This window comes from Sarcophilus harrisii, chromosome 1 (assembly GCF_902635505.1).
Source record: "Sarcophilus harrisii chromosome 1, mSarHar1.11, whole genome shotgun sequence".
NCBI classification, from domain to species: domain Eukaryota; kingdom Metazoa; phylum Chordata; class Mammalia; order Dasyuromorphia; family Dasyuridae; genus Sarcophilus; species Sarcophilus harrisii.
This window is the reverse complement of record NC_045426.1, coordinates 162,716,358-162,743,495: the sequence shown is the minus strand read 5'-3', so window position 1 is coordinate 162,743,495 and position 27,138 is coordinate 162,716,358. Positions and strand designations below refer to the sequence as shown.

Genomic DNA, 27,138 nt, shown 5'->3' with positions numbered 1-27,138 from the left:
GGCAGTTGCTTGCTTTGATGAATTCACTTTTACCCATGGTTGTCATTCAGTATACTAAAAAATTTCCAAAAAATCCTCATTTCTACTTCTTTAATCCATCTAAAAAGAAAAGTTAGTCAGATGGGCTTATGAGGAGAGCAAAATGCAAAAGAAGTCACAGATATAAATATGCTTTTCTGACCACAAACATGGTTTATTTCAACATAATACGGATTCCTATATAGTTCATGAAAGATCAGACCAAAAGTTAACTTATATTTTAAAGTTTTCCATTAGTTTTAAAATATAAATGCAATGATCCCTAAGAAAATGATGTTATAATATTAAAGTCCAAAAATAAATATACCCTACATCAAAAATCTCACCTTACTGGGTTTTCTTGATTCATATTCACTTTCTGTGTCTGATTCAGACTCTGAAGAGCTTTCCTCTATTGAACTAGAATCAGAATCGGAAGAATCAGATGATTTCAATTTGGCATTTGTCTTTTCATCAGCATCAGAATCACTGTAAAACAATATATACCATGTTTGTCATTATTTATAAACATGTTTATAAAATATTCCAAATAAAAACATGAAAAGAAACAACTGGATTATCTGTTCCATGAATTTATTATGCATAAAAATTCAAAAGAACCTTTATTAAATAAGAGTATCATAACTTGTTCTCTTTAGTATATGAAAAGATATTTCAAGGTGGCTCAAAAATCCAGAATGTATTAATGGAAAGATAATAAAGATGGCATTATCTATCACTAGGGAAATCATTATCTATAAACTCATCAATTACATTAAAAGTCACATATACTTCAAATAGGATAGCTAGAAAAGGTCATAAAATAACACTAAACAATGTCATCAATAACAGTGCAAAAATAATTAATGGCTACGGAAACTAAATTTACTGAGTTCATCAGAAAAAACATTTACTGTATCATCTGTAATAACTCAAATCTTTAGATTTTGATTTGGAAATAATGAATTTTAAAATCAGTCGTTTAAATTTAAGTATGTTTATATAACATGTATATATGCACACATATACATATATACACAGAGAGAGACATGTTTGTATAATTTGCTTATGTGTGATTTTAAAAGAAATTCTAAAATGCAAAGACACAACAAACACAAAATATATGACTAGATCTTGGCCCAATCAGACTGTGATTTTTCATGTACTATAGGTTGGTTAGTTGCTGTCTTTCGTTCTCTTAAGAGGACCAAAATGACATCACTATGTTAGAGTCAGGTACAGTGTGTCTGATGTGGCTGATCAGACAGATATGAGCTCGGAATGCTCTGCCACAAGTCGCACACCAATAGTCCTATGAACATTTGGAGTTGCTTCTCTTACTTTGTGCATCTCACATTTCTTTTGGGTTGATTCAATTCTGCTCTGCACATAGAGTATAGCACTTCGTGCCTAATCAGCAATGTTTAAGCCAAAGCATTTGACACTGAGGTCTAAAAAGGACATATGAAGAGGCATTCATGAACCCCAAGGTGTTTTGTCTCTTCCTCCTGGCATAAGAGATTTACTTTACTAATGAAATATTTAGGCTTTATATGTCTAAATTTAATTATAGAAAGATTTTTATGGAGAATGAAAACAATATGGCACCTTTAAAAATAATTCTTAAAGATAACTTAGTTTTTCAAAATTTATCAGCACTATACTTTTCGCAAGGAGAAAGAAAAGCTCACAAATTACAAGAAATGCACAAAAACAAATATGGAAAGGAAATCAATTCTTTTCTACAACTGATTCTGTGGAACAAATATAATTACTTTTTCCTTTAATAGAGCCATGATACAATGGCAGAGGGATGTACAATTTATCTAGGAAGGCTGAGATATGTATATGCATTTTGGTCAAAGAAAGAAAAAACTTGAATTCCTTATGTTTGGGGGTATATTTTTAAAAAATCAATAATTTGCAAAATTTTCTTATTTATATATATCCTAATATTTTAAGCAAATATTTCTTCTACTAAAATAAACCTTTTTTTCCAGATTAAAACATACCCAAAAAGAATGGGTTATTTTTGTGGAAAATAATTCAGATATATTTATGATCATTCAAAAAATATTCAAAAGCACTTAAAATATTATATAGTGCTACAAAAATGTAAACGTATGTAACACTAAAAAAAAAGTATATAAAATAATTTTTACTTCTGAAATGTTATCACTCATAGCTACAATCTATCTTCTACTACTACTAAAATAACCAAAAAGAAAAATTTCTCATAAGAGAAAGCTATCAAGAGCAGAATATTACTCCTTTGTTTCAACAAGTGAATGGTTTTTAACTTAAGAAAAGACTTTTCATGATAAAAAGTAGTATCTTATTATGTATCACTCAATTTTTATGGGTAATTATTGTTTACCTTACTGCTTAGAATTTCAGATGTTAATCTAATGAAAAGAATTTACTGGTAACTAGCTTTTTAACTTTGCAATGATGAAAAGCCTGTATTAATTTAACCTACAGATTTCATTTGTTCTGAACAGGAAAAACAATATAAATCACTTTTAAAATCATTAAATCCTGACTTAAATTAATAAAGTCATAATTAGGGCATTATGCTGTGTTTGTTATGGAAGTGGCAGGGCGAGCTGCTTTAATTACTGTCTGTAATAAAAGGAGCAGAGTGCGTACTGCGCCCCAATCAGCGCTGTCAGCCACGACTGAGCTGAGCTGCAAACTCATCAAGTGAGCTGGCAGCAGAGTAAAGGGTGATCATGTCTGCAGAGGCCACTTGCTGACAGCAGTGGAGGAAACAGATTTATACAATCCAAGGGATTAGCCCCAATTACTCAAAATTTTAATGATACTTTAACACATGATAATGTTGTTGATAATGGGCAATCTTAAAAAGCACTAACACTTAAATATCTTCTGACCGTCTCCCTTCACAGCCCCTGACTCGAATATTTGGATCATAATCTTTTTAATATAACATTATTTAGAAAAATCAATTGTCTTAGTTACATAATGGCAAAGTGTTGAAGGATTTAATTTTAGCTCTCAGCAAAATTGCTGCAAAAGGTAATTAAGTGTTTCACACCTACTGCTTGATCACTTAACTCAGCCTCCCAAGGTTATACCAATTTTCCAAAAGCAACCCCCAAGATTTGTTCAAGTTAAATATGAAATCTAAGCATTATGGCAGTTTAAATATGGTCTAGTACTATCTTACATTAATTCAAACAAATGTAACGACCACATTAATTTATTTACTTTCTAAATTATGGGGAAATATTAACCTGGGAAGAATATTGCATACACAGTGTTGAATTTTAAATGTATGATAAAATCTACACTTACCTTTCTTCTGTAACTGCAGACTTGTGCTTGGCCACTTGATTTTTGTTGTCTAAATCTGATTCACTGTCACTCTCATCTGAGGAATATTCATCACTTTCCTCACTACTGCCTTCTTCTTTTTCTTCATCTTCACTTTCACTTTCAGATTCACTCTCTGAGAAGGAAAAAAAAAGGTATCTTTTACTCCTCTGTAACCTTCATTTTAGAGGTAAAGTAGTAGAGGTCTGGTTGCTCACTATAGTAGGTACATGACCCTGGAGATTCTTGAAGGCCATGTGAAAACAACATAATAGGACCCAATAGGTCCTACACCAAGATGGATCAGCTTAGAGAAGGTGAATGGCAGCAACCAGAGTATCCCTTGTCTAAGGACAAGCCTATCTAATTTTGGAAAGGCTCATCACCAGATGTTGATCCCTGAGGTGGTTGTTTGGAGTTTTGTTTCTAATTCCAATAGTTCATGAAATCATCTACTTCTCAGAAGAATAAAGGTTCTTAAAAGACCTGTCTGAAAAATCTTGCTCTCTCACATCTGCTAGTCTTCTATGGTGTCCAAGACTCTCATTACTAGAAATATTTCACTGAGTTAAGGCACAATCACTAGATTTCCATGTTAAAATGAAGGTAGATAATATGAAAATGTTTTACATGATTGCACATGTATAATCTATATCAGATTGCTTACCAACTAAGAGAGAAGGGATAGCAGGGAGGGGAAGGGATAGAATTTGGAACTCAAAACATAAAAAAAGAAATGTTTAAAACTGTTTTTACATCTAATGAGGGGGAAAATAAAATAGTAAAATGCAAGTGGATTATCAGGAAAGGTAACTCAAAAAAAAAAAAAAATCAACCATATCATATCAATAAAGTTTAATTTATCAATTACCTAATATTTACCAAGTGCCTATCATATGCAAAACACAGTATCACTGGTTGGACATATGAAGAAAGGCACAAAGATTTTATGCATAAAAGGAGAGGTAGGGGAAAAAAAAAGGTCTGTAAGTAAGAGATACTAAAGGAGAAAGTCCTAGGGCTTTAAGAAACCATGGCAAAGGATCCCAGGATAGAAAGTGAAGAAGACTAAGAAGATTAAAGACCAATTTTACTCACTTTACATTTTATTTAGACTCAGATGGATCTTCAAAGGTGGTACAAGTATACAAAAATAGTAATTACATAGAGGGAGAAAAATATTTTTCATTATCTACATTTCAAGCCCTGAATATTAAGACTGGGAAGGAATAATACAACTCATCTGATTTATAGACAAGGAAATCTGAACCCTGAGAGATAAAGTAATATGCCCAAGTTCAGACTGTGCTTAGGGAGAGAGATAATATACTTTAGAATAATTTAAGTAACTTAAGGTAAGAATAAAAGACATTTTATAAGGTATAAAAACAGGCATTTCCGATTTCCCAGTGTGCATACATCTGAGGTTCTTGCTATTCTAAGGGTTAATGTCATAGAATGAAAATCATGATATAATAAATGACAGCTCATACCACTGTCACTGTTGCTGTCAGATGCATCCTCTTCAGATTCTGAATAAAACTTTTCATCAGCTTTCACTTTCTTTGCTTTTCCAGATATTGATGTCCATTCCTTTACCTGCAAGACAAAAAATAATACACACACACACATTTATAAAAATGCAATAATCTTCCTTTATTTGGGAATACAACCATGATCATAGAATCTAGTGTAAAAGGTCTCTAAATGGCTTAAATAGATATTACAAAAATCCCTGAAGTAAATTCCATGTCCTTACACTCCTAAGCAGATGGTTTGCAACTTAATACAGATGCTGTTAACTTACAGCATCAGTAAACTTATTTTAAACTCTATACAATTCTAATAAGTTTAGCTTATTAGAACCCAGAAGTTGTTAGAAATATACTGATAGGAAGGAGAAACTGTCACTGACAGAGGAGAGAAACATTTTTTAAAATCTGCTGGTATATAACAAACTAGAGTCTAAATGTAGCAGCAAGCAATCCTCCATATCCCAGCAGACCAAGGGTTTACAACCATCATTACAAACACTAAAAGTTATGTACAAACTAATCATGACCTAAGCTACTGATAAAATATCATATTATGCCTCACATATTTTATTTAAAAAAATAAGAAGCAGCTAGATGATGCAACTGATAAAGTCTGAGTTTTTTAATCCAACTTCATCAACTTACTTCAGGCAAACTCTTAGAATCTCAATTTCTTCATCTTTGAAAAGGAGGTAAGTTTCCCTAACAGCTTCAGAAGAGTGGTGTTAAGCATGACATGAAATAATGTGCAATAGGAAGGCCAAAAGAAGTTGTCATATTATTCTGAGAAGGAGTCCTTGTTTTTCACCAGACTATCAAAGAAGTTGATACCATTAAAAGGTGAAAAATCCTATCTTTTCAAGAACATATTTTATTTTGATGTATTATTTAATCTTGTGCAAAGTTGCAATCAGTTGTTCATTTATGCTGTCATCTATGTAATTGTAAAACCAGAGACCAATCCTTAAATTTCAACTCTATTTTATAATTCTATAATTCTCTTATTGTTAAAGTTAAGTACTAGATAGCAGAGCAGAGAGAATGCCAGAACTCAAGTCAGGAAAATCTGATTTCAAATTCAACTTCAGATACTTATTAGCTGGGTGATTCTGGACAAATCACTTAACCTTGCTTGCCTCAGTTTCCTTACCTGTAAAATGAGCTAGAGAAGAAAATGACAAACCACTCCAGTGTCTTTGCCAAAAAAAAAACCCAGATGGGCTTACAAAGAGTCAAACAAGACTGAAATGACTAAATAATAATAGCATTGCTGGGTTACTTATATGGTATATATTAATGTAATCCCTTAAAGTAATTATATACCTACTGTTTATCAGTACTGCCTTTCCTTTGCACACACACAAGTTTCTATGCTCCCCAAAAATAAAAAAATGATCATTTAAAAAAGAATGACAGCAGTTGTCTATAAAACGGTCCACAATTAAATTTAGTCCTACAATAATTTTTCCTTTTTACAGGAAATATAAATGTACATTTTTCTGAAGCCTAAAAGTAGTTTTAAGAAAAAGTGGTATACCTGATTCCTTAAGGCATCTACCTCAAGATGGCTGTCATATTGAATAATTCAAATCAAATTAGATTTTATCTATAAGGCATTCTGAAAGACTTAAATAGTTATAAAAGTGCTTTTTTTGTTATTATTATTATTTCTTGGTGCAAAAGTCCACCAATAGGAAAAATAAATTACTGTCCCCAAGAAAGAACATTTTGTTATTAGAGTTTTGAGGCCTAAGTTGAGGGCCTAGAAATCTAAAAAATAAGTTAAAAGAACTTTCAATGATCCTCAACAATATGAAAATGCTTATAAAAAGCATTGACCATTTCTGACTCTTTTTTTTTTTGGATAAAAAAGAAAAAAGTAGTATTATGACAATTTAGCTTAGAATAAGAGAATGACATAGGTGTGATTACAAAGTTTAAGAAATACAAAAGGCAGGCCAATTGCAACTAAAAAAGAAAAATCCAGTCAAAACCAACCAAGAGAAAATTTTGTTAAAAGGTTCTCTGGTGTCATAACATAAACAGACTGCATGTATGACGTCCAAAAAAATTGTACAATTTAAAGCTAGTAATATTCCACAGGTGACTAGTTTTTATGTATATATTTATATTTTTTATTGTGTGTATTTTTATGTATATATTTTTAAAAACAAAATGCTATATAACTAATAGAATATTACTGTTCTGTAAGAAATGATGACCAGGCTGATTTCAAAAACCCTGGAAAAACTTATATGAACTGATGCTGAGTGAAGTGAACAGAATCAGGAGAACATTGTATACATTAACAGCAAGATTATGTGATGATACATTTAGCTCTTCTGAGCAATATAGTGATTCAAGACAGTTCCAAAAGATTTGGAATGGAAAATGTCTTCCGTATCCAGGAGAGAACTAAGGAGAGTGAAAGCAGATTAAAGCATACCATTTTAATCTTTTGTTTTGTTTGCTTTTTCTTTCTTGGGATTTTTCCCTTTTGTTCTGATTTTTCTTTCAAAACATGAGTAATATGTAATTATATTTTAAAATTATTGCACTTGTATAACCTATATCAGATTGCTTGATATCTTGGGGAAGGGAAGGTAAAGGAGAAAGGGAGAAAATTTGGAATTCAAAATCTTACAAAAATGAATGTTGAAATCTATCTTTACCTGTAATTGGAAAAATGAAATACTATTGAGTAAAAAAATATACCCACTATAATAAATCTAGTTAATGTAAAGCCCATTTTCCTTGCTAATATCCATTTCAAATCAATAATATTTTACACGATTAGATCAATGAACATCAAAATGGGAAGACTTTTGATTTTTATCATACTGAGGCTTCTTAAGGAAACGATTCAATAAGAGGTTTCTGAATCTATAAATGATAATAAAGCTTGGGTACTAACTTTGAAAATTCTAGGGCATTATGTATACAAAGTAGCTTTAAAACTAATTTGTTACTGGATGGGGCAAAAAGGGATAAAGGTAGGGAAGGAAATGTCAGATATTCATCAATATTAGAGTTGCAGATTAAAAAAAGAATGAATTCTGTATTCTTACCCTTAAATGTCTTTTTACTAAGTCAAGAAGTCTGAGAGATGAACAGACAAATAACTAAATGGCACTAAATGATAAGACAATTTTGCAAAGAAGCAGAAGCCTTGGAGTCTGTAGATCACATTCTGATTTCTAGCAGTTTTGATCATAAATATTTACTCAGTATTACAAATGTCAATAAAAAGTCATTAGCAATGAATCTTAGAATAGTCAGTTCCATGAAAAGAAAAGGATGTTCAAAGCAATCTGGTTTCATTGGTCTGGTTTATAACAATGAAAGAAAAATACTGAAATATGTACATAAGCGAAGCTAAAGTAGGAAAATTCCCTACAAAAAAAAAACCCCAATGATGCTACTAAACAAAATCTGAAACAAAGTAGCATCATTATTGATTATTACCATGAAATTGTTACCTTCTAGGGATCAGCTAGTTGGCACAGAAGATGGACTGTTAGGTTTGACCCAAGTTCAAATGCTGCCTTCCTAGATGTTTGATCCTAGACAATCAGTTTCCCTCAGTTTCCTTATCTCTAAAATGGGAATAGTAAGAGCACCTACTTGCTAGGGTTATTGTGAGGATCATATGAAATGATAACTGTAAAATACAGAGTGCCTGGCATATAGTATGGGCTACATGAATGTTGTTATTATCATTACATACCAGACTGCAACAAACAATGGGAGGGAGGGGAAGCAGCTACATGGCTCAGGGCTTAGAGTGCTGGGCCCAAAGTCAGGGAGACTCCATCTCTTCCTGAGTTCAAATCTGGCCTCACATACTGGACAAGTCACTTAAACCTATTTGCTTCAGTTCCTCATTTGCAAGGATGGAGAAGGAAAAAGCAAACCACTCCAGTATCTTTGCTAAGAAAATTCCAAATTGAGACAAGAATGGGACATGACTGAACACAATCCAAACAATCTGGGAAAGAATAATTAAGGCTAGACATATTTCCTACCAAATAAAAGCGAGAAGACAGCTTGGTGTAGTAAATATTAAATTGGCCTGGAGTCAGAAAAGATTGGGTTCAAATTATACCCCAGATATATACTAGCTTTGGGCAAGTTCATCTCTTTATGCTCAGCTCTTTAACAGTGTAAGAGAACATTTTACTCACTAACATTGGGATTTGGCTCTGAGGACATTCCCTAAATTAGTGAAATTACACAATTTAAAAAAAATTAGAGTTATATGTAGAAGCAGTCTCAGAAAAACACAGATATATATATATATATTTATATATGTATATAAATATATATATATGTATATATGTATGTACATTCATATACAGAGAGATTACATATTCCATGTGAAAAGCATCACAGAGTAAACATTTGTCACTGCCTTCTGATATCTGGGCATTATTACATAAAAATAATATTCTTAAAGAAATTACTAGTATATAGATAGACTAGAACAACTGTGTTGCAGGAAATGATGAACATTTGATAACTCTTAACTGACTGAAAACTTAGAAAATAAAATGTCTTAAGTATGTTAGACAACAGTACTATTAATTTGCTAACTACATTAATTTATCTTCAAACAGAATCTACAAGAAAGGATTACTTTGGAGTCACAATTTTTTTTTCCCCTGGCAACTCAAATTTTAATCGTATTTTGTAACTATTATCTTTCTGGCACGATGACAAAAAACAACAAAAACAATCTAGAAATTCAATTAAAGAATATCTAAATCAATTGTAGTGCATGAATGACATTGATTTTTATTGCATCATAAGAGATGGCAAATAAAAGGATTTCAGAGAAAATGGAAAGAACACCAAGAACTGGTGCAGAGTTAAATAAGCAATACCTGGAAAACAGTATACATGATGTAAGCTAAATATGGTGTAACTATAGTTACTAATCTTGACAACAGGAAGAGATAATTAAACTCCTCCCTTCTTTTAGTACAGAAGGAAAGGGAAGGTTTACTATGTATTATCAGAGAATGATATTTTACTGGTTGGTTTTGCTGAATTATTACTGTTTGGGCACATAATGAATGATGGTGATAGTGGTAATTTCTGGAAATGAATGCAATATAAAAGTCACGAATAAAACTTATTTCTAGATTTAAAAAAAATATAGCTCTTGATTTACACTTACTAATATGCCTTCTGGAAATTTTCTATAACCTTTATGCACAGATACACATCCATACACATATACACCCTTAAAAGTAATATGCGGCAGTTGCCTCTGAAAATCTTCTCTGATTCCTTTTGATTTTTCCAGTATGACTAAAGTTAGATTACATCAAAGGAAACAAATTTAAAAGTCTCTAAAAATATATGCCTCCATTATGCAAAATTCTATCTTCCTTTTGACAATAAACACAGATATTTTTTTTTTCTTATCTACTCTCACTGATAGAGAGTGTGAAAAACAGGGTTCACTTGCATTCTCAGCAGGTGTGGCTTTCTATAGAGGCCTAGTGGAGAGTTTCTAAAATTAAAATATGTTTTCTTAGTCATTCAAATGTTATTTGATAAAAAGAAGCTTCTCTCTTCTGCTTACTGAAATTATAGCTAAGAAGGCTATTGTGGATGCACTGGAGGGAAGCCACATGAATCAAAGCAATCTATGAGCAAGGCCAGAGAGGGGCAAGAGTTGTTTCAGGCTTGAGAACTTCAGTTCTGAAACCTTTGCTAGTGGGGGAGACTTTCAACTGTTTTGAGAAGAAACATGATAAAGAAAACAAATAGAAGAAGCTATTTACATAATTTATTCTTATAATAAATATCCCTCATATTCTAGTAATGCTTCTTATATAATATCTGAAAAAAGTGACAAACTTAGGGACAGATTAATTCAGGCTTTCTGAATCCTAAGCCCTTAAAATGACAGAGGAAATTATTTTTTCTGTTAGTCACTTTAAAAATTTACTAGCTACATATAATTAATTTCTAGTAATAGCCAAAAAGCCCCATTTCCTGCCTGAAAATATTGTTGTTGCTTAGGACATCATTCTTTTGACCTTATTAAAGGTCAAATGCGTGTATTTGTTTTTGCTTTTAAGAAAAAAAGATGGGGACTAATCAGAAGGTCTAACAAAAACAAAATGATGATGTGAAAGTAACATAAAAGCACATTAATAATTTCACATTGTGTCCTCTAAGGACATCAGTATATAATATTACCATTGTACATATTCAGGTTTCACTAGGAACATTCCATTCTGTAAAATCATCAGTTGATTAGATGCAGCAGAAAAACTAGAAAAGGGATATATACATTTTTACTAAAAGGGCGCAAGACAAAATTAAGGAAAATATTGACCTAAAACTTAGAAAACAAGGGAAAAGATCATGCCAACAAATGTGAAAACCCCAGAAATTCAATTTATACAGTTAAACATACTTTATAAAGGTACACTCTTTACAAAAGTCATTGTTTTTCTTCTTATAAATATAATACACACTGTCAGGGAAATACCTCTTTAGCGCCTTCACACACACACACACACACACACACACACTCACACACTCTCTAAAAAATAATAAATCTAATTAAAAATTTCAAAATGAAATATTTTTGGAATACTTAACCAAAATTACTTTTAGAAAGATTAACTTACTGATTCAATCACTTCAACATTTCTGACTGATGGGTCAGGCGCCACCTCTGGCCAATTAGATAACTCCAGGTACCCAGAAGCTTTAATGTTCAGAGTGTGGGATAAGGTCCCAAGCTGGAAATGATCCCTTTCTAATAGCAAGAGAAGAAAATATACAATAAACAACACACACTTTATATCACAAAGAGGAATCCTCATCAGGGCTAAAGGTAATTGGCATATTACCTGAAATGTCATGGAATAAATATAAAGTAGGAAACTCTTCATAGGTCAAAAAACTGATTTCAGTCCATAGATTACAATAATCTCCCCCATAATGGTCAATAAAAAAGCTAATCAGTCAATGTGTTTAGAGGTGTTGCTCTGAAATGTAGCTTCTCTAAAAATTACTTTACTGTGAATATTAAGAATGACAGCATGGTTAAACAATCCATATACATGTCTTGGCACAAACACATCCAGAATTTTAATAGTTTGTTATTTTCTGTTTTCTTTTTGTTTTTACAATACCGAACCTTTTTTGCCACTTAAAGCAAACTGAATATTAAATAATAAATAATATGAAAATTGAGGTAGACATGAATTTGTTTCTAAATAAGGTGATCACTTAGTTGGTAAGATATTTATTGCTGCTTTTAAAAATCAAGGGGGACTATGTAAACTTCTCTTTTCTTTGAAAAAGAGAATCAAATCTGAAGGTTATTACTTTTAAAAAATAATTTTTATTTGAAATGCTATTATGTAATCACTAATATCTCACTTAAGGGAAATCATTTTATTAAAATAACAGACATCTATTTAAAGAGAAGTGAATCCCAGATAGAAGCCTACAGTTTTTTTCTATTATTCAAACTAAATTCAAAACATATCTGATTAAAAGTCAAATCAGTGTTTTCAGAATCATTTAGATCTAAGATATATAACACACAAACCTAAAATAGTGTGATTATGAAACTTGCCCTAAAGGCAGGTGAGCAGAAAACATATTATCCTTAAATATTTTCATGTTAATCATTTATATTTGCTAAGTGACATTCTTAAGTACATTAGAAATAGAACATAATATGCCATATTTCTTTACAAAATATAGGTTTTGCAATTATTCTGAAAAGCATACCTTTAAAAGGAGATTCAAGCAATGGGGCAGGCTTTTGTGCCAAAAATATTTTTTTGGCATATTTGCTTAAGGCTCCGCTCTTCTCATTCGGAACAATAAGCTGCCTAATAAATCTTGTACGGTCTCTGATGTCGTAGTTTTGGTCATACTTGCCGAGATTTAATATGTATTGGGTAAGCAATTTTGTCTGTTAAGGAAAAAAAAGAGAACAAGAAAGAATACAGTTATTTATGATTATTGATAACTCTGGATAAACATATTTAAAGAGGTAATAAAAATGAATGGTTATGTCAAACAAATGTTGTTCCATAGGGAATATGTATTTCTAACACTGCAAATGGAATTTTGAAGCCAAAGCACATGTCCTCCTCTGTATTGGGGAGGTGAATGCTGAGTACTGAGAAGCAGCCATGTGCTAGATTATTAAACTGCTGAAGTGGAAAGAAAGGCATCATTAAAAAAATAATCATATATGGCAAACCCGCTGAAGGGTCTACGTGAGGATAATGAATGTGGAAATACAACTAAAAACATGGCACTCAAAACTTAATCGGAAAAATATGCAGGACATCAAAACATCAGAGGGTATTAGGGGGCTGGCAAACCGCTTCTGCTGAGGTGTGTTTTATGAAGAGATACTGTCCCTGGCATAAGCAGTGTCTGCACTCTGACTGCACTCAGTTACTTTACCCTGAATTATGACCCATTAAAGCAGACACATGAATCACTGAACTGGATTACTGCAAATTATTTGCAGTGCATTTAGCTGTTACTTTTTCATAAAAGCAAGCTGCTGATGCCCTCTAAAAACTAGGATAAAAGACTTCTTCCATTTTTTTTTCTATGCTGCTTATAGCCTCCAATAATATTGGTCATTTATTTATCTAGGTAAGGAAACAACATATATTATAGCAGTTTTCATACCATAATAAGATTTCCTAATTCAATTCCTGAGTATACTACATTAATACACATTGAGATAATTTTAATAATAATAATTAAAAGTGAATTTTAACAAAAAAGAACACTGGGTACTTGTATTCAAAATTTTGGCTCTTTTGTTTTAAAAAAATGCCTTTAATCTACTATGCAGATATTAAACTGTAAACTTAAAAGTTAAATGTTACATATATTATATGTGTAAAAATATGAAGTAATCTCTATAAGCAGTTAATTGGTAGACCATATACATGAGGATATTTCACAAGCATTAGAACACCATCAAAAAAACAAACAAACAAAAACAAACACACAAATGCCTAAAATCCCAAGCTAGCTGTATACTTTAGCAAAACTGAAAACACTACAGACAGTAATTTGAAGGTATTAATTTGGTAAAAGCATTTTTCTACATTGAAGCAGTTTTTTTGGTAATATAGTACTCAAATACTCAAAATACTAAGAGTTTCATTAATACAAAAGAACAACTATAACATCAATACTCTTCCATATAAAATGATTATCCATAATTGTTGATATAACAATAAATGTGAATTAATATCGACAAAGCTCCATATGAAAACAAGCTTATGATTTGTCATTTTAATAGAATAGACAAATAGAAATTTGTTACTTTAAAAGAAGTAATACATACACCATATGTAAGAGCCACATGTTTTTCACCCTGTTTTGCTAATGCTTATTAATGGTTGGTAAATTAGTCAGCTATTCACAAAATAGTGTTTTTGAGAGTACCAGAGTTATCAATGCTGCTAGTGAATATGATCTCCAAAATTAACTTTTAACATACACTGTTGACAAGAGCTCACAAAGCTTACTGAAGACAGTAACTATCTGAAACATGCATAAAAGTCAACATAGACACAATAATCTGTTACTTTTTGATGGACATTAGATGACAAACTTCAATCTTGACCTATTTTCTCAATAAACAAAACTGAAACAATGAGCAGACTGAATAAGACCAATGGCAACTCATTTTTAAAGGGAACATAAAAGATTTACAAAGCACTTTCCTTACAAAACCAAGCAAAAGGGTGTTTACAAAGGCCTTCAAAGAAATGCCATAATATAAGCAAGGTGAATTTTTATTTAAATGTTTGAATAAATAAGATGCTAAAAATATAAAAATATGGATTCTCAGCAAAATAGTACATTTTAACCACAAAATGATTACAATAAGAAGGTTCATTCTAAAAATAGCACATAAATTAGCTCACTGTATTTTATAGATTTAAAATGAAAAAGTGCTCTTAATTCCACATAAATTAATCTCCATGATTTTGATTATGATTTCTTTGTTTGTTTGTTTTAAATTAATAAATTAAATTTTGGCAAAAATAGTGGGGTCCATAAAGAAAGGCTTCATAAAACACCTAATACAATGACACTGGAGGAAGGCATCAATATGATTTCTGGGTAATTAGTTTCATGTTCTCAACTGAATTAAAATTGGCAGGTAACCCAAAGAGCAATGGTAAAATGTAAAAGAAAATAAGAAGATAAAATGGATAAATATGTGTATGTATGTCTATGTATAGACACACACACATATACATGTATATACACCAATTATTATCAAAGTAACTTCTAGGAAAATTATCGAGGCTACAGTTTATTAAAACACACAAGAAACATGAATGACTTCCTTTTAAGGATAGCAATAGCTAAAATGAAAGCTATTGGATTGAGAGCTTGAGTGTTGCAGGACAGGGGGAAAAATGCATTCAAATACTGCCTTTGGCTGTGTGACCCTGAATCAATCAAATACCTCTCAGTACTACTGGCAACTCTTTATAACATGCATAGAAAGTGACAACCTGCACAGTAAAGGAAGTTTCTCACCAGCTGGCATCTAATATTGAAGAAATCACAAGTTGAGTTCAAGTACAAGGAGTAAAAAAAGAGAAGGCAAATTCTTTATTAGTTGAACATAAAAAAAGTTGTAATAAACATGCATATGCAGATAAAAAGACATGAAAATTATTTCTAATAATGACTATTATTAACAATAATTAATAAAAAAGATACAATGAAGTTGTGATGAAAATGTTAAATCCACAAAAATTGAAAAATGGTGAGAATTCAAATGAGATAGTACAATTATGAGATAATATACATAATGCACCTTGTAAACATTGAAAACTATATTTTTAAGAGAGAAACTCAAAAATGTCTCTCAAAAAAAGCAGTACAAGAAGAAACATATAATACACCAACCTTGAGGTTTCTCTATTGTCTAATTTCAGAGTACAATAATTTCAACTTCCCAAAATGGGAAAAAAAAAAGTCATATTTGTTTAATTCACCATTTCCTGATACTTGTTAACACTATTGTTATATTAAACATATCCATCTAAATTTCCTCATTGGTTAATCAATTTTTGACACCATCACCCAAATGTTAAAAATGGAGGTGTTAGTAACATAGTGGAGAGAGGAGAAAAGATCTGGCTGGTGCAGGTTGCTAAAGTCCTCATCATTTCTTTTTGCTAAATAAGTCAATCAATTCTTGAGTGCTTGTTTTAAAATACTATCTAAAATATATAAATGAAATTTTAGTTTTCAATATATAATCAACGTAATAACATGTGGGTGGTAAATAGCAATATCATAGATAAGTAAAATTTACTATTAATCAAGCAACAATAGTGAATAGTAATTCCACTAGACAAAATGATTGATATGAGGTTCTCTTATTTTTTATTCTCCAGCTCCCACTTTGAAAAGAGTGCTAGGTGCTAATGAACCACTATATGGCTAAAGGGCAAGCTGCAAGAAAATGAAAGGAAAAAAAGCATAAGATATATCTAAACTACAAAATGGAAAATCAGTCCAGAATAACAGAGTTAACTATGGGGTGCTACAATCCATGTCTTAGGAATGTGACTTTCTTATTTCTAAATGATGTGATAAATTATAAACCAATACAATGATAATACATCATTTCAATCATTTTACATCATTTTAATAATACATCATTTTAAAGTAAAAGATTATTTCTATTTTATTCTACATTTATCAGAGTGCCAGTGAAGTTTCTTGAGCTAGAGAAGAACATGGATAGACCAGTGCTTAGGAAAGGTCATTTTGGCAGATGTGTTGATTGCTAGGAGGAAAAACTGTAAGAAAAGGATTAATTAGAATGCTACTGCAATGGTACAGGTAAAGAGTAATATGTATATAAATAGAAACAAAAACTGAACCCAATGAAGTCAATGAGATTACAGAGAGAAGAAAGCAAACCAAGTCCAGGACAGAGTCCAGTAACATATTTATATTTACTAGATGGAATTTAAATAATAACCACAAAAAAAGAGCCTTAGAAGGAGCAAGCAGAAGAGGATGAAGAGATTATTTTATGAAGCCAAGAAAGTGATTTCTAACAGTGTCAAAAAACTCAAGAACGAACGAATGAATGAATGAATAAAGCATTTATCGAGTGTCACTACATGCAAAACACTATGCTAAGCAACAGCGATACAATTAGAAGAGTAAGACAATCCCTGCTCTCAAGAAGTCCACATACCCAGATGTTAAAGATTTCAGTTGAAAGTTAGATTGAAAAGTCATACAGACTTAATGGCAAAGCAAATGGTAATGCCTCTTCTTTAAGATCATTTTCACTGACAAAATCATTCTCGTTTCTGATATAGAACCATGTCAGTGCCAAGGACTCTGGTGATAAGAATTTCGTTTTCTGGATCTTCAGGAGTTGTGGCTGTAACCCCTATAGGAACAATCTCCAAGTTGAATATCCATAGGGATGTTGCATGGCTGAGGACATTGAGTTGGAACAATTGCTCCTTGGGGCTTTTGGGCTCAGAAGTCTGGATCATCTCTTTTAGGTTCCAAGGTGGTGGAGGTTATTTCATTTTCCTGGAATATGCTGCCTCCTGTCTCTCCCACTCAGGGTGCCTTGGTCCTTCAGCAAAGTTTGCCTGTCTGGTCTATATAGGAATGGTGCTTGTTTGTCAGTTGGTGGGGATAGCTGGTCCCTATTTTAGAGGATCTACTTCTTTGGATGACAGTAAGGTCTGGGCTGAAAAACAAGACAGGTGGACTAGGGGCACTGTCACTTCCAGGGTTCCTATGGTGGCAGCTAATCAGAGATCCATGTCCAGTCATGTCTTTTGGCAGACTTATCATATCTTTTTGATACTCTTTGACACCTTTTACATTCATGTCTTTCTCTCCATTCTAATAATGCTAATTTAAACATTTATTTCTCTTTGTTTATACTACTGCAATAGATCCTAATCAGTCTGCTTTCTCTCAGTCTTTCCTCTTATATACTGTTGTCAACAACATTGCCAAAATAACTTTCCCATGGTGGTACTGATGAGAAAAATTTTCCAAAATGATAGCTGAAAGAGTTGGGCTGAAAATTTTAAGTGCACATTCTCTTGGTCTTTCTTCTACTAATAGATAGGTCAAATCATCTTGAGTAACTATTAATCTCTTCTGAGAGGCTCTCCATTGTTCTGGAGTTTAATGAAATCAATATGATATCATCTGTAAACAGAAGCATCTAGAGGAACTAACACTTGAGAAGAAATCTTCCTTCATATGCACTAGTCCAATCTTGCAACTTTCCTCAATTTTGTATTTTTTAGTGCCATTTTTAACTTCCTATATAGCCCTGAAATAGTGATGAAAGAATTCAAAACTATGGTCACTGACATACCTTTCATAAAAAATGCAGTTTATTAAAGTCTTTTTTTGAAAACATTTGTAATTTTTCTTCTATTTGTTATCCTCTTCCCATTTTGATCTTGAAGGCTCTCTAGATGATTCTGCTTAGCAAATACTTTGGTAATCTTTTTTAAAATTATTTTTCTCTCTCTCCTGTTTCTTTTTAAAGAGATAATATAGTTCATAGTATTCATCATGCTTCGTCATGAGAGTTTACAAACAAGTTATCCATTTAGTGTTGATTTTTGCAGCTATAGCTCTTTGGATGTGGCATCTGGTGAGGGCATGGGCATCCAAAATACAATTACTTTTTCTCCCTCTTTTCTGAGAGCATTTCTATAGAAAGTTTTGTTCAGCATTTAAATCCCTATTGCTTTTCCCATTTGCCTTCAAACTCAATTTCAATTTTTCAATTTCAAGGAGAATAAGAAAGGAAAAAAAAATCCATCTTGGCTAAAGACCCTGTAGCCTTCAATTATAAACATTAATCCTTTTAATATTTATTGCAAACTTTGTGTCATCCTCAGTTCTTTCTATTACTGTCAAGGGCACTACCAGTACACCTTCCAGTCAGCAGTCTCTATAGCTCCTTCTCATCTAAGATTCCTCACTCGCCCTCATTAACTATTCAATCAGTTACCAAGTCCTATCAATTCTACCTTCACAAAAGCTTTCATATATGCCCTTTTATTTTCCCTGACACAACCTCCACCCTAGTACAAGCCTTCATCATCTTACTACTAGATTATTTCAACATCTGATGGTTGGTTCCATGTTCTCCTATTCCACTCAATTCAACTGTCAAATATATTATCCTAAAGTACAGTTTAGGGGAGGGAGTCGGCCAAGCTCATACCCTCCCCCTCCTTCCCTACTCAGTAAACTCCAGGATCAAATATAAAATCTACATTTAGTTTTTAAAGCCTTTATTAATCTAATCCTTTTCCATCTCTCATCTCTTCTTGTTCCTTACACTCCATCAAATACTTTTTAATCAGACACACTGAACTCCTTGAGGCTCCTCACACATGACACACTGGCTTTCTCTCATGTCTGGAATTCTCTCCTTCCTCACCTCCATTTCATGGCTTTCCTCGCTTCTTTCATATCCTAGATAAAAGTCTATTTCCACAAGAAGTCTTTTCCAAGCCTTCTTAATGCTAATGCTTTTTCTCAGTTGTTCATCTATCACATGGCTCTGTGTACACACACACACAATATTTGTAATAGTTGTTTTCATGGTCTCCTCCATTAGAGACTATGAGTTCCTTAAGATAAAGGATTGCAATCTGGTTTTTAATGATCTTTTTTTGCATCCCAAGCTTACCATTACCTGGCACATAGTAAGAGATTACTAGATACTCACCAACTAAATCTACTACATGATCTACTACATATAATGAATGTTGTGACAAAGTTGGAAGTTTCTATGTAAACAGCATTTATTTCTCTCTTCTCATATAACCACAGCCCTAGTTGAGGTCATCGTTACTTCTACACAATCTACAGAAATACCATTCCAACTGCTCTCCTTCTCTCAACTCCCTTCTCACTTCAATCATTCAGCAATCCATTGAGTTACAAAGATTCTACAAAACTCAGAAGGGCCATGTGCCACCTTGCTCTATTTAAGGTGCTCTAGTGGCTCTTGATTACTTTGAGGAATAAATAAAAAAATCATTTAAAGTTCTTTGTGATCTCAGCCCTTTCTACCCTTCCAGCTGTCTTATGCTTTACTTGTATAATAACCTTTTCAGCTTAGCTACATGGTCCTACAAGGGTTTTTCAAACATAACTCTTCCTCCCCCAGCTTTGCAGCTGCCCTTCATGCCTATGACACTCTCTAACTTCCACCTCTCTTGTTTCCCTGACTTTTCTTCAAGACTCATCTCTACCCTTTCACCTAGCAATGTTTCTATTGGGCTTATCTCCCAAAGAGATCTTAAAGGAGGAAAAGGAACTCACATGTGCAAAGACATTTGTGGCAGCCCTTTTTGTAGTGGCAAGAAACTGGAAACTGAGTGGATGCCCATCAATTGGAGAATGGCTGAATAAGCTATGGTATAAGAATGTTATGGAATATTACTGTTCTGTAAGAAACCAGCAGGATGGATTTCCAAAAATAGAATTCAAAACAAAAAATCAGCAACTAGTGACTTAAATGACATTAAAAGTAACCTTCATAAGAGAACGCATAGATTTTAATAAAACAATTTTCTAGAGCAGACCAAATCTTTAACATTCATATAACTGGTTGAGACGTATAGAGATAAAAGTCAGCTAGAATACAGTTTAACTATCTCTGCAAAGTATTTGACAGTGTCCATGCTATTCTTGTGCAGAAGACAGAGAAATACAGGTTAAATAATGGAAAAGTTATATGAATTCAGAACTGGCTGAAAAACTATATCCAAAGGAGTGTTCATTTAATGGTTTTATGTCAACTTGGCAAAAGGACTAGGTCAGTTATTCAAAAGATCTATTCCAGACCCTATTGTGTTTTTTCCTCCCTTAGTCAATTAGTCAATAAACATTTTTAAGTGCTTATCATGAACTGGGCACTGGCACTGGAGATACAAAAATAAACAGACAGTGTCTACTCTCTAGTCTTCACCCATTATGAATCTAATGGGAGAGATAACAAACAAATATGCTAAAAACAAGCAATGTACAAGATAAATTGGAAATACTTAACAAAAGAGAGGAATTGGAATTGAGAGGTTGAAAAAAAGCTTCCAATAGAAAAGGGAGTTTCAGCTTTATTTGGAAAGAAGCCAGGAAAGCAGAGGCAGATAAAGAAAGTGCATTCTAGACATGAGAGGCAACCAGAAAAAGGCCCAGAGCCAAAAGATGGAATCATGGAATAGCCAGGAGGTCAGTGTCATAGGACTGATGGGTGTGCTGGGAATTATGGAGTAAGAAGACTGGAAAGTTAAATGGGGGCTAGATTATGAAGGGGTTTGAATGCCAAACAGATTATTTTCCATAGTATCCTGAAAATGATAAGGAATTACTGGAGTTTCTTGAGGAAAGGAGAGCTCCTAAGAGCAGATAGCCTTTTTTTTTTTCTTCCATCTCTAGTGCTTAATACAAAGTGATGTTTTACACAGTTAACTACTTGATACTCAATCATTCCTATATTAATAATTTTATCAGTAACTTGAATAAAAATATATGTAATTATGCAATTTTCACATAATACCAAGTTAGGATAAATTACTAATATAATGAATAAAAGAGGTAAGAATCAAAACAATCTTAGCTTGAAATATATAGCCAAATCAATTATAATAAATTTTAAACAGAATTCAATACAGACTTATATTTGGGTTAAAAATAAATAAGTATCCCGAGTATCAGATGGGGCATCTCGAGATTGAAAAATATTTACTCTAAAAAAGGCCTCGGAATTTTAGTGGACTGCAAGCTCAAAATGAGGCAACATTGATTATGGTAAACAAAAAATAATCATAACTGCATGAAAAGAAACATAAGTTTCCAGGACTAGGGAGCTGACAGCTGATAATTCTGCTTACATTCTGACTGTGAGATCGAAGGCAAGTCATATATTGTAGGTTGCAGAGACAATGCTGACTTAACTAGAGTGACTTTCTTCATTTGGGAATTGTCATCAGTGAAACCTTTCAGGTTGGTCCAATCCTGATACCCATCATATCAGACATTAGAAGAGGTCCAATGAATGCTTTGTATCATCATTAACATATATGATCTTTCTGTACATTGTTCTTATTACATTTCCTGTTTTTAGACATGTAAATTATTAGTTTCAAGACAAAACTATTTCTAGTTTTAATGAACATAATTATTTTTAATCCTGCGAGTAATCTATTGTGACAGTTTGAAAATCAGTGTGTATAAGCACACTTTTAGTAACCAAAAAATGGAAGAAGTCATTATAGTCTCAATGTAACATAATTCCTAGCTTTAAGGACATTATAGTTTGAACATCAAGAAATTTTTAAGTTATAATAATATTTTTATCAGTAGGTAATTAAACTTAGAGGAAGCATAATTATCCATTTTATTTCTCAATTTAAAAAAATGAATCTATTGTATGAAGAAATCATAAAGAAATTTGAAAATGATTAACTTAATTTTATCAACAATAACTTAGGATTTGATAAAATTTAAAATATGGAAACATATCTAACCCGTAACAAAAGGTTGATGGAATCACCATAAGCCTTGAACAGGCCAACAAAATCATCCCTAATGCAACCAATGTGACACCTAGAGAAAAGAATGACCCCAACAAACATGAAAGAAATTAAACACCAATTTCCCAAGCAGAGGATGCCAAGAAAAAAAGGGTAAATAAAAATATTAAAAGAGTAGTTTCACATGCTGGATGACCTATGAATGATTAATACTATTAGACAGTCTTGGGAATAACAATAACAACAACAATAATGATGATAGCTAGAATTCAATAGACATGGTGTTTTAGAAACATTATTTCATTTGAACTTTACAACAACCATAAGAGGTAGGTGCTAATTCATCCATTTTACAGATGACCAAACTGAGGCAAACAATGATCAAGATCACACAGTAAGTATCTGAGAGCAAATATGTCACCCATATTATGGAATTAAAATTAATATTTTTCCCAAAGTTGGTCAGCATATTTTATTGTTTTTGTTTTTGCTGAGGCAATTGGGGTTAAGTGACTTGCCCAGGGTCACACAGGTAGGAAATGTTAAGTGTCTGAGACAAGATTTGAACTCAGGTTTTCCTGAGTTCAGGGCTGGTGCTCTATCCACTGTGCCATCTAGCTGCCCCCAGCATTGTTTATATAAGACTTTATCATATTTGACTCTCACAACAACTTTGTATGTTTTGTATGTTTTTATGTCATAAATATACTAAATAAGCAGGCCTAATAAGAGCATTAGATTGGAATTTAGAAGTTGGATTTTTATAGTCTTACCTGCTTTGAGTTTGTTAAATACAATTTGGCTCCTAGATTTAAAATCTGTAGCTTTACAAGATCATCCTCACTAGTGAAGCTTTTAGCCATCTTTCTCAAGACATCAGGAGCAATTTTAGGAACACGTTCACAATTTTCCCCTAGCAGCCAAAGAATACTTGCTCTAGCCACAGGAACCTTAAAAGAAAAAAAAAAAAAAATAGTAATAATATTGTTATAAAAATGAGGCAGGCATATTACTCTTTTTTATAGCTTTTTATTTTCAAGATATATGCATGGGTAATTTTTCAGCATTTACAGTTGCAAAACCTTTTGTTTCAATTTTTCCCCTCCTTCCCCCCATCCACTCCCCCAGATGGCAGCTTGACCAATACATGTCAAATATGTTAAAGTATATGTTAAATACAATATATGTATACGTGTCCATACAGTTATTTTGCTGTATAAAAAGAGTCGGGGGTGAAAGAAATCAAAAATGCAGGTGGACAAAAATAGAGGGATTGGGAATGCTAACTCATTTCCCAGAGTTCTTTCATTGAGTGTAGCTGGTTTAGTTCATTACTGCTCTACTGGAACTGATCTGGTTCATCTCATTGCTGGAGATGGCCACGTCCATCAGGATTGATCATCATATAGTATTGTTATTGAAGTATATAATGATCTCCTGGTCCTGTTCATTTTACTTAGCATCAGTTCATGTAAGTCTCTCCAGGCCTTTCTTAAATGATCCTGTTGGTCATTTCTTACAGAACAATAATATTCCATAACATTCATATACCACAATTTATTCAATCATTCCCTAATTGATGGGCATCCACTCAGTTTCTAGTTTCCGGCCACTACAAAGAGGGCTGCCACAAACATTCATGCACATACGGTCCCTTTCCCTTCTTTAAAATCTCGTTGAGATATAAGCCCAGTAGTAACACTGCTGGATCAAAGGGTATGCACAGTTTGATAACTTTCTGAGCATAGTTCCAAATTGCTCTCCAGAATGGCTGGATGTATTCACAATTCCACCAACAATGTACCAGTGTCCCAGTTTTCTCACATCCCCTCTAATATTCCATATTATCTTTCCCTGTCATTCTAGCCAATCTGACAGGTGTGTAGTGGTATCTCAGAGTTGTCTTAATTTGCATTTCTCTGATTAATAATGACTTGGGGCATCTTTTATAGGGCTAGAAATAGTTTCAATTTCTTCATTTGAGAATTGTCTGTTCATATCCTTTGACCATTTATCAATTGGAGAATGTCTCGATTTCTTATAAATTAAGAGTCAATTCTCTATATATTTTGGAAATGAGGCCTTTATCACAACCTTTGACTGTAAAAATGTTTCCAAGTTTATTGCTTCCCTTCTAATCTTATCTACATTAGTTTTGTTTGTACAAAAACTTTTTCAATTTAAAATAATCAAAATTTTCTATTTTGTGATCAATAATGATCTCTAGTTCTTCTCTGGTCATAAATTCCTTCTTCTTCAACAGGTCTGAGAGGTAAACTATCCTATGTTCTTCTAATTTATTTATAATCTCATTCTTTAGGCATATTACTCTTAATATTGATACAGAATTAATCATATTATGTTAATAAGTCTATCTGCTCTAAGAATAACCTTACATTTAAGTATTATTGCTATTAAACAATGACTTTTACAATTCATTTCATAGTGTCCGGTTTGTGGTTCTATCACCTTTCTTATTATGTATATAAAGATACGTCTGCCTCTCAGAGTACTATAAGCTCAATTGCTGTCTTTCCATTGGGAAATGCAAAGGAATTGATATCGCTTATTAGAAAATATATACATCCATATTCACATCTCTATTTAGCTATAGTGAAAATTAAAGGCCATTCTTCCAACCCTGAACCCCATTAGGTTCTTTATATATTGGCAATTTGTTCCCCTGCCAATGTAGAAACTGAATTAGGATTCAACTACAGAATTTCAAGGGAAAGAGCACCTCCATTGGGTAGCCTTTGATCTTTGCTTAGAAAAATAATTCAAAGCCATCTTTTTCTTTTATTTGCAATATTATATTATTTGAAATATTATAATCTCTTATTTATTTATTTTATTATGTCTGCATAAATAAATTTTATTTATTTATATATTTTATTTATTTATTTATTTATTTGTTTATTTATTATGTTTAGAGCAATATAGAGGAAATCCCTAGTAAGATTGTGCAGATGCTCATCGGCTGTTTCTCGTGTACTTATGTAGTTTTAACTATTTGGTGATTTCCTTTGTTTTCACTATTAAAACCAGTCAAAAAAAAAAATCAACCCCTGCTTCTCCAAATCTGACATTAGAAATAAGACAGACCTGGAATGGTAGATAAGATTCTCTGCATCCTCCTTGTTAGCCAAGCTTCAGCCAATAGGCAAACATTCCTCTTCTACATGCTTATGTCTTTCAACCAATGAGCTCAAAGATCACAAAGTACTAATGTAGGCTACAAATAGCAACTTGCTGCCTACCAGTTTCCAATCTATAAACCCTCCAAATAAGGAAGTGTTTCTAAAATATATCAATAATGAATCTTTCCCTATGTAAAAAAAGGAAAGAAGGAGACCATCTTTGAGGGGGCTACCTGCCACATCATTACTCCAAATTGGTTACAGATATGGAAGACCATTAGTTCATCCTTCCAATTTCCAGCCAGCTAATCAATTTTCTTAGGACATTTAACTTTATGCATGTGCTTTCTTTTCCTTTCCACAGAGCAGAAACTGAAGTTCTACATAATCATTCAATCAGCAAGGCTTCTGCTTACAAATGCTACCAAGTGTAGTGAATGAAATCAATGCCAAAAACTGATCAAGCTTCCTCATTTAGAACTCTTCAAACTCATAGAGAACCCTATTTTAAATGGCCTTAGTAAGCTACCTATATTAAATTAAAATTCTGCTACTGCCCTGTCCTTAGGGTCAATGACTACAAAGACTTTAAAGAAGAAACTTCCATTTTATGATGGGGTCTACTTAGACTTTAATAATTAAATCCCAAAGTAAATGTACTCTAAAAGACCACCTTATTGATCAAGATTGATAAAATATAGTACTATGTAGCAAAATTTCAATGTGTATCAATGCATAAACCTAGCTTTAAAGGGTGAATATTATATACTTTATTATGCCAGAAGAAAAATATCATTTAAAAAACATGTTTGGAATATGTTGAATATGAAAGGAAATTGTTATATGAATACCAAATAAAAGTTTCAAATGTCACATGAAATCTACTCATGGAATACAATAAAACTGATAAAATTACTATACACTGAATTCATAAGAGAAAGAGGTTACTTCTAATGTTCCAAAGGCTACACCACATTAAGACCTTACTCCCAATCTATTATTTTAAATTGGGCTAAAGAATAGTAATTGAGTGGTACATTAAATTTTCCAGTATGAAAGCTGTTCAAGTTGCTTGACATAACTCAGGTCTCTCTAAATAAGAATAGAGGGATAGCTTCTGATTTCAGTTATTCTAGATTTATGCTAACTATTTTCTCAAACACTTTAAAAATTAAAATTCTATGACACAGCACCATTTGCAAAGTTCTCCCCCCCCCCCCAGACCCACTTTGGGTTATTTTCTTCTAAAACTCATCAATCATATTTGTACCTTTCTAAAAGATAACTTAACTCCCATCAAAAATAACTTGCATAGGAATCACAGCTATATATTAATATGGGAGAATCCAATCTTTTTTTTCTGAGAATATTAAGTTCTAAATAAAAATGAACATTCCAAGCACTCAATGTGGCTAAACCATTTACTGAGTAAATAAAAGAAAAATTATGCAAAATAAGATTTAAGTTTAAGATAACCTCCATCACAATGGACATTGATTAATTAAAAAA

General features: G+C 32.4%; 1 protein-coding gene across 3 annotated transcripts in view; it reads right to left on the bottom strand.

The window, feature by feature from the left end:
- AP3B1 (adaptor related protein complex 3 subunit beta 1) overlaps window positions 1-27,138 on the bottom strand; it is a 309,786-nt gene that overhangs the window by 98,711 nt on the left and 183,937 nt on the right. For all 3 annotated transcript variants that reach the window (XR_004233861.1, XM_003759422.4, XM_031966179.1), the window contains exons 15-20: window positions 23,263-23,439; window positions 12,657-12,843; window positions 11,540-11,670; window positions 4,848-4,953; window positions 3,337-3,490; window positions 366-507 (exon numbers count right to left, since the gene is read on the bottom strand). Coding sequence is in view for 2 of the 3 variants with exons in the window: in XM_003759422.4 (XP_003759470.1) it covers window positions 366-507; window positions 3,337-3,490; window positions 4,848-4,953; window positions 11,540-11,670; window positions 12,657-12,843; window positions 23,263-23,439 (897 nt within the window). In the remaining variant the exon portion in view is untranslated. The remainder of the gene's footprint in view (window positions 1-365; window positions 508-3,336; window positions 3,491-4,847; window positions 4,954-11,539; window positions 11,671-12,656; window positions 12,844-23,262; window positions 23,440-27,138) is intronic.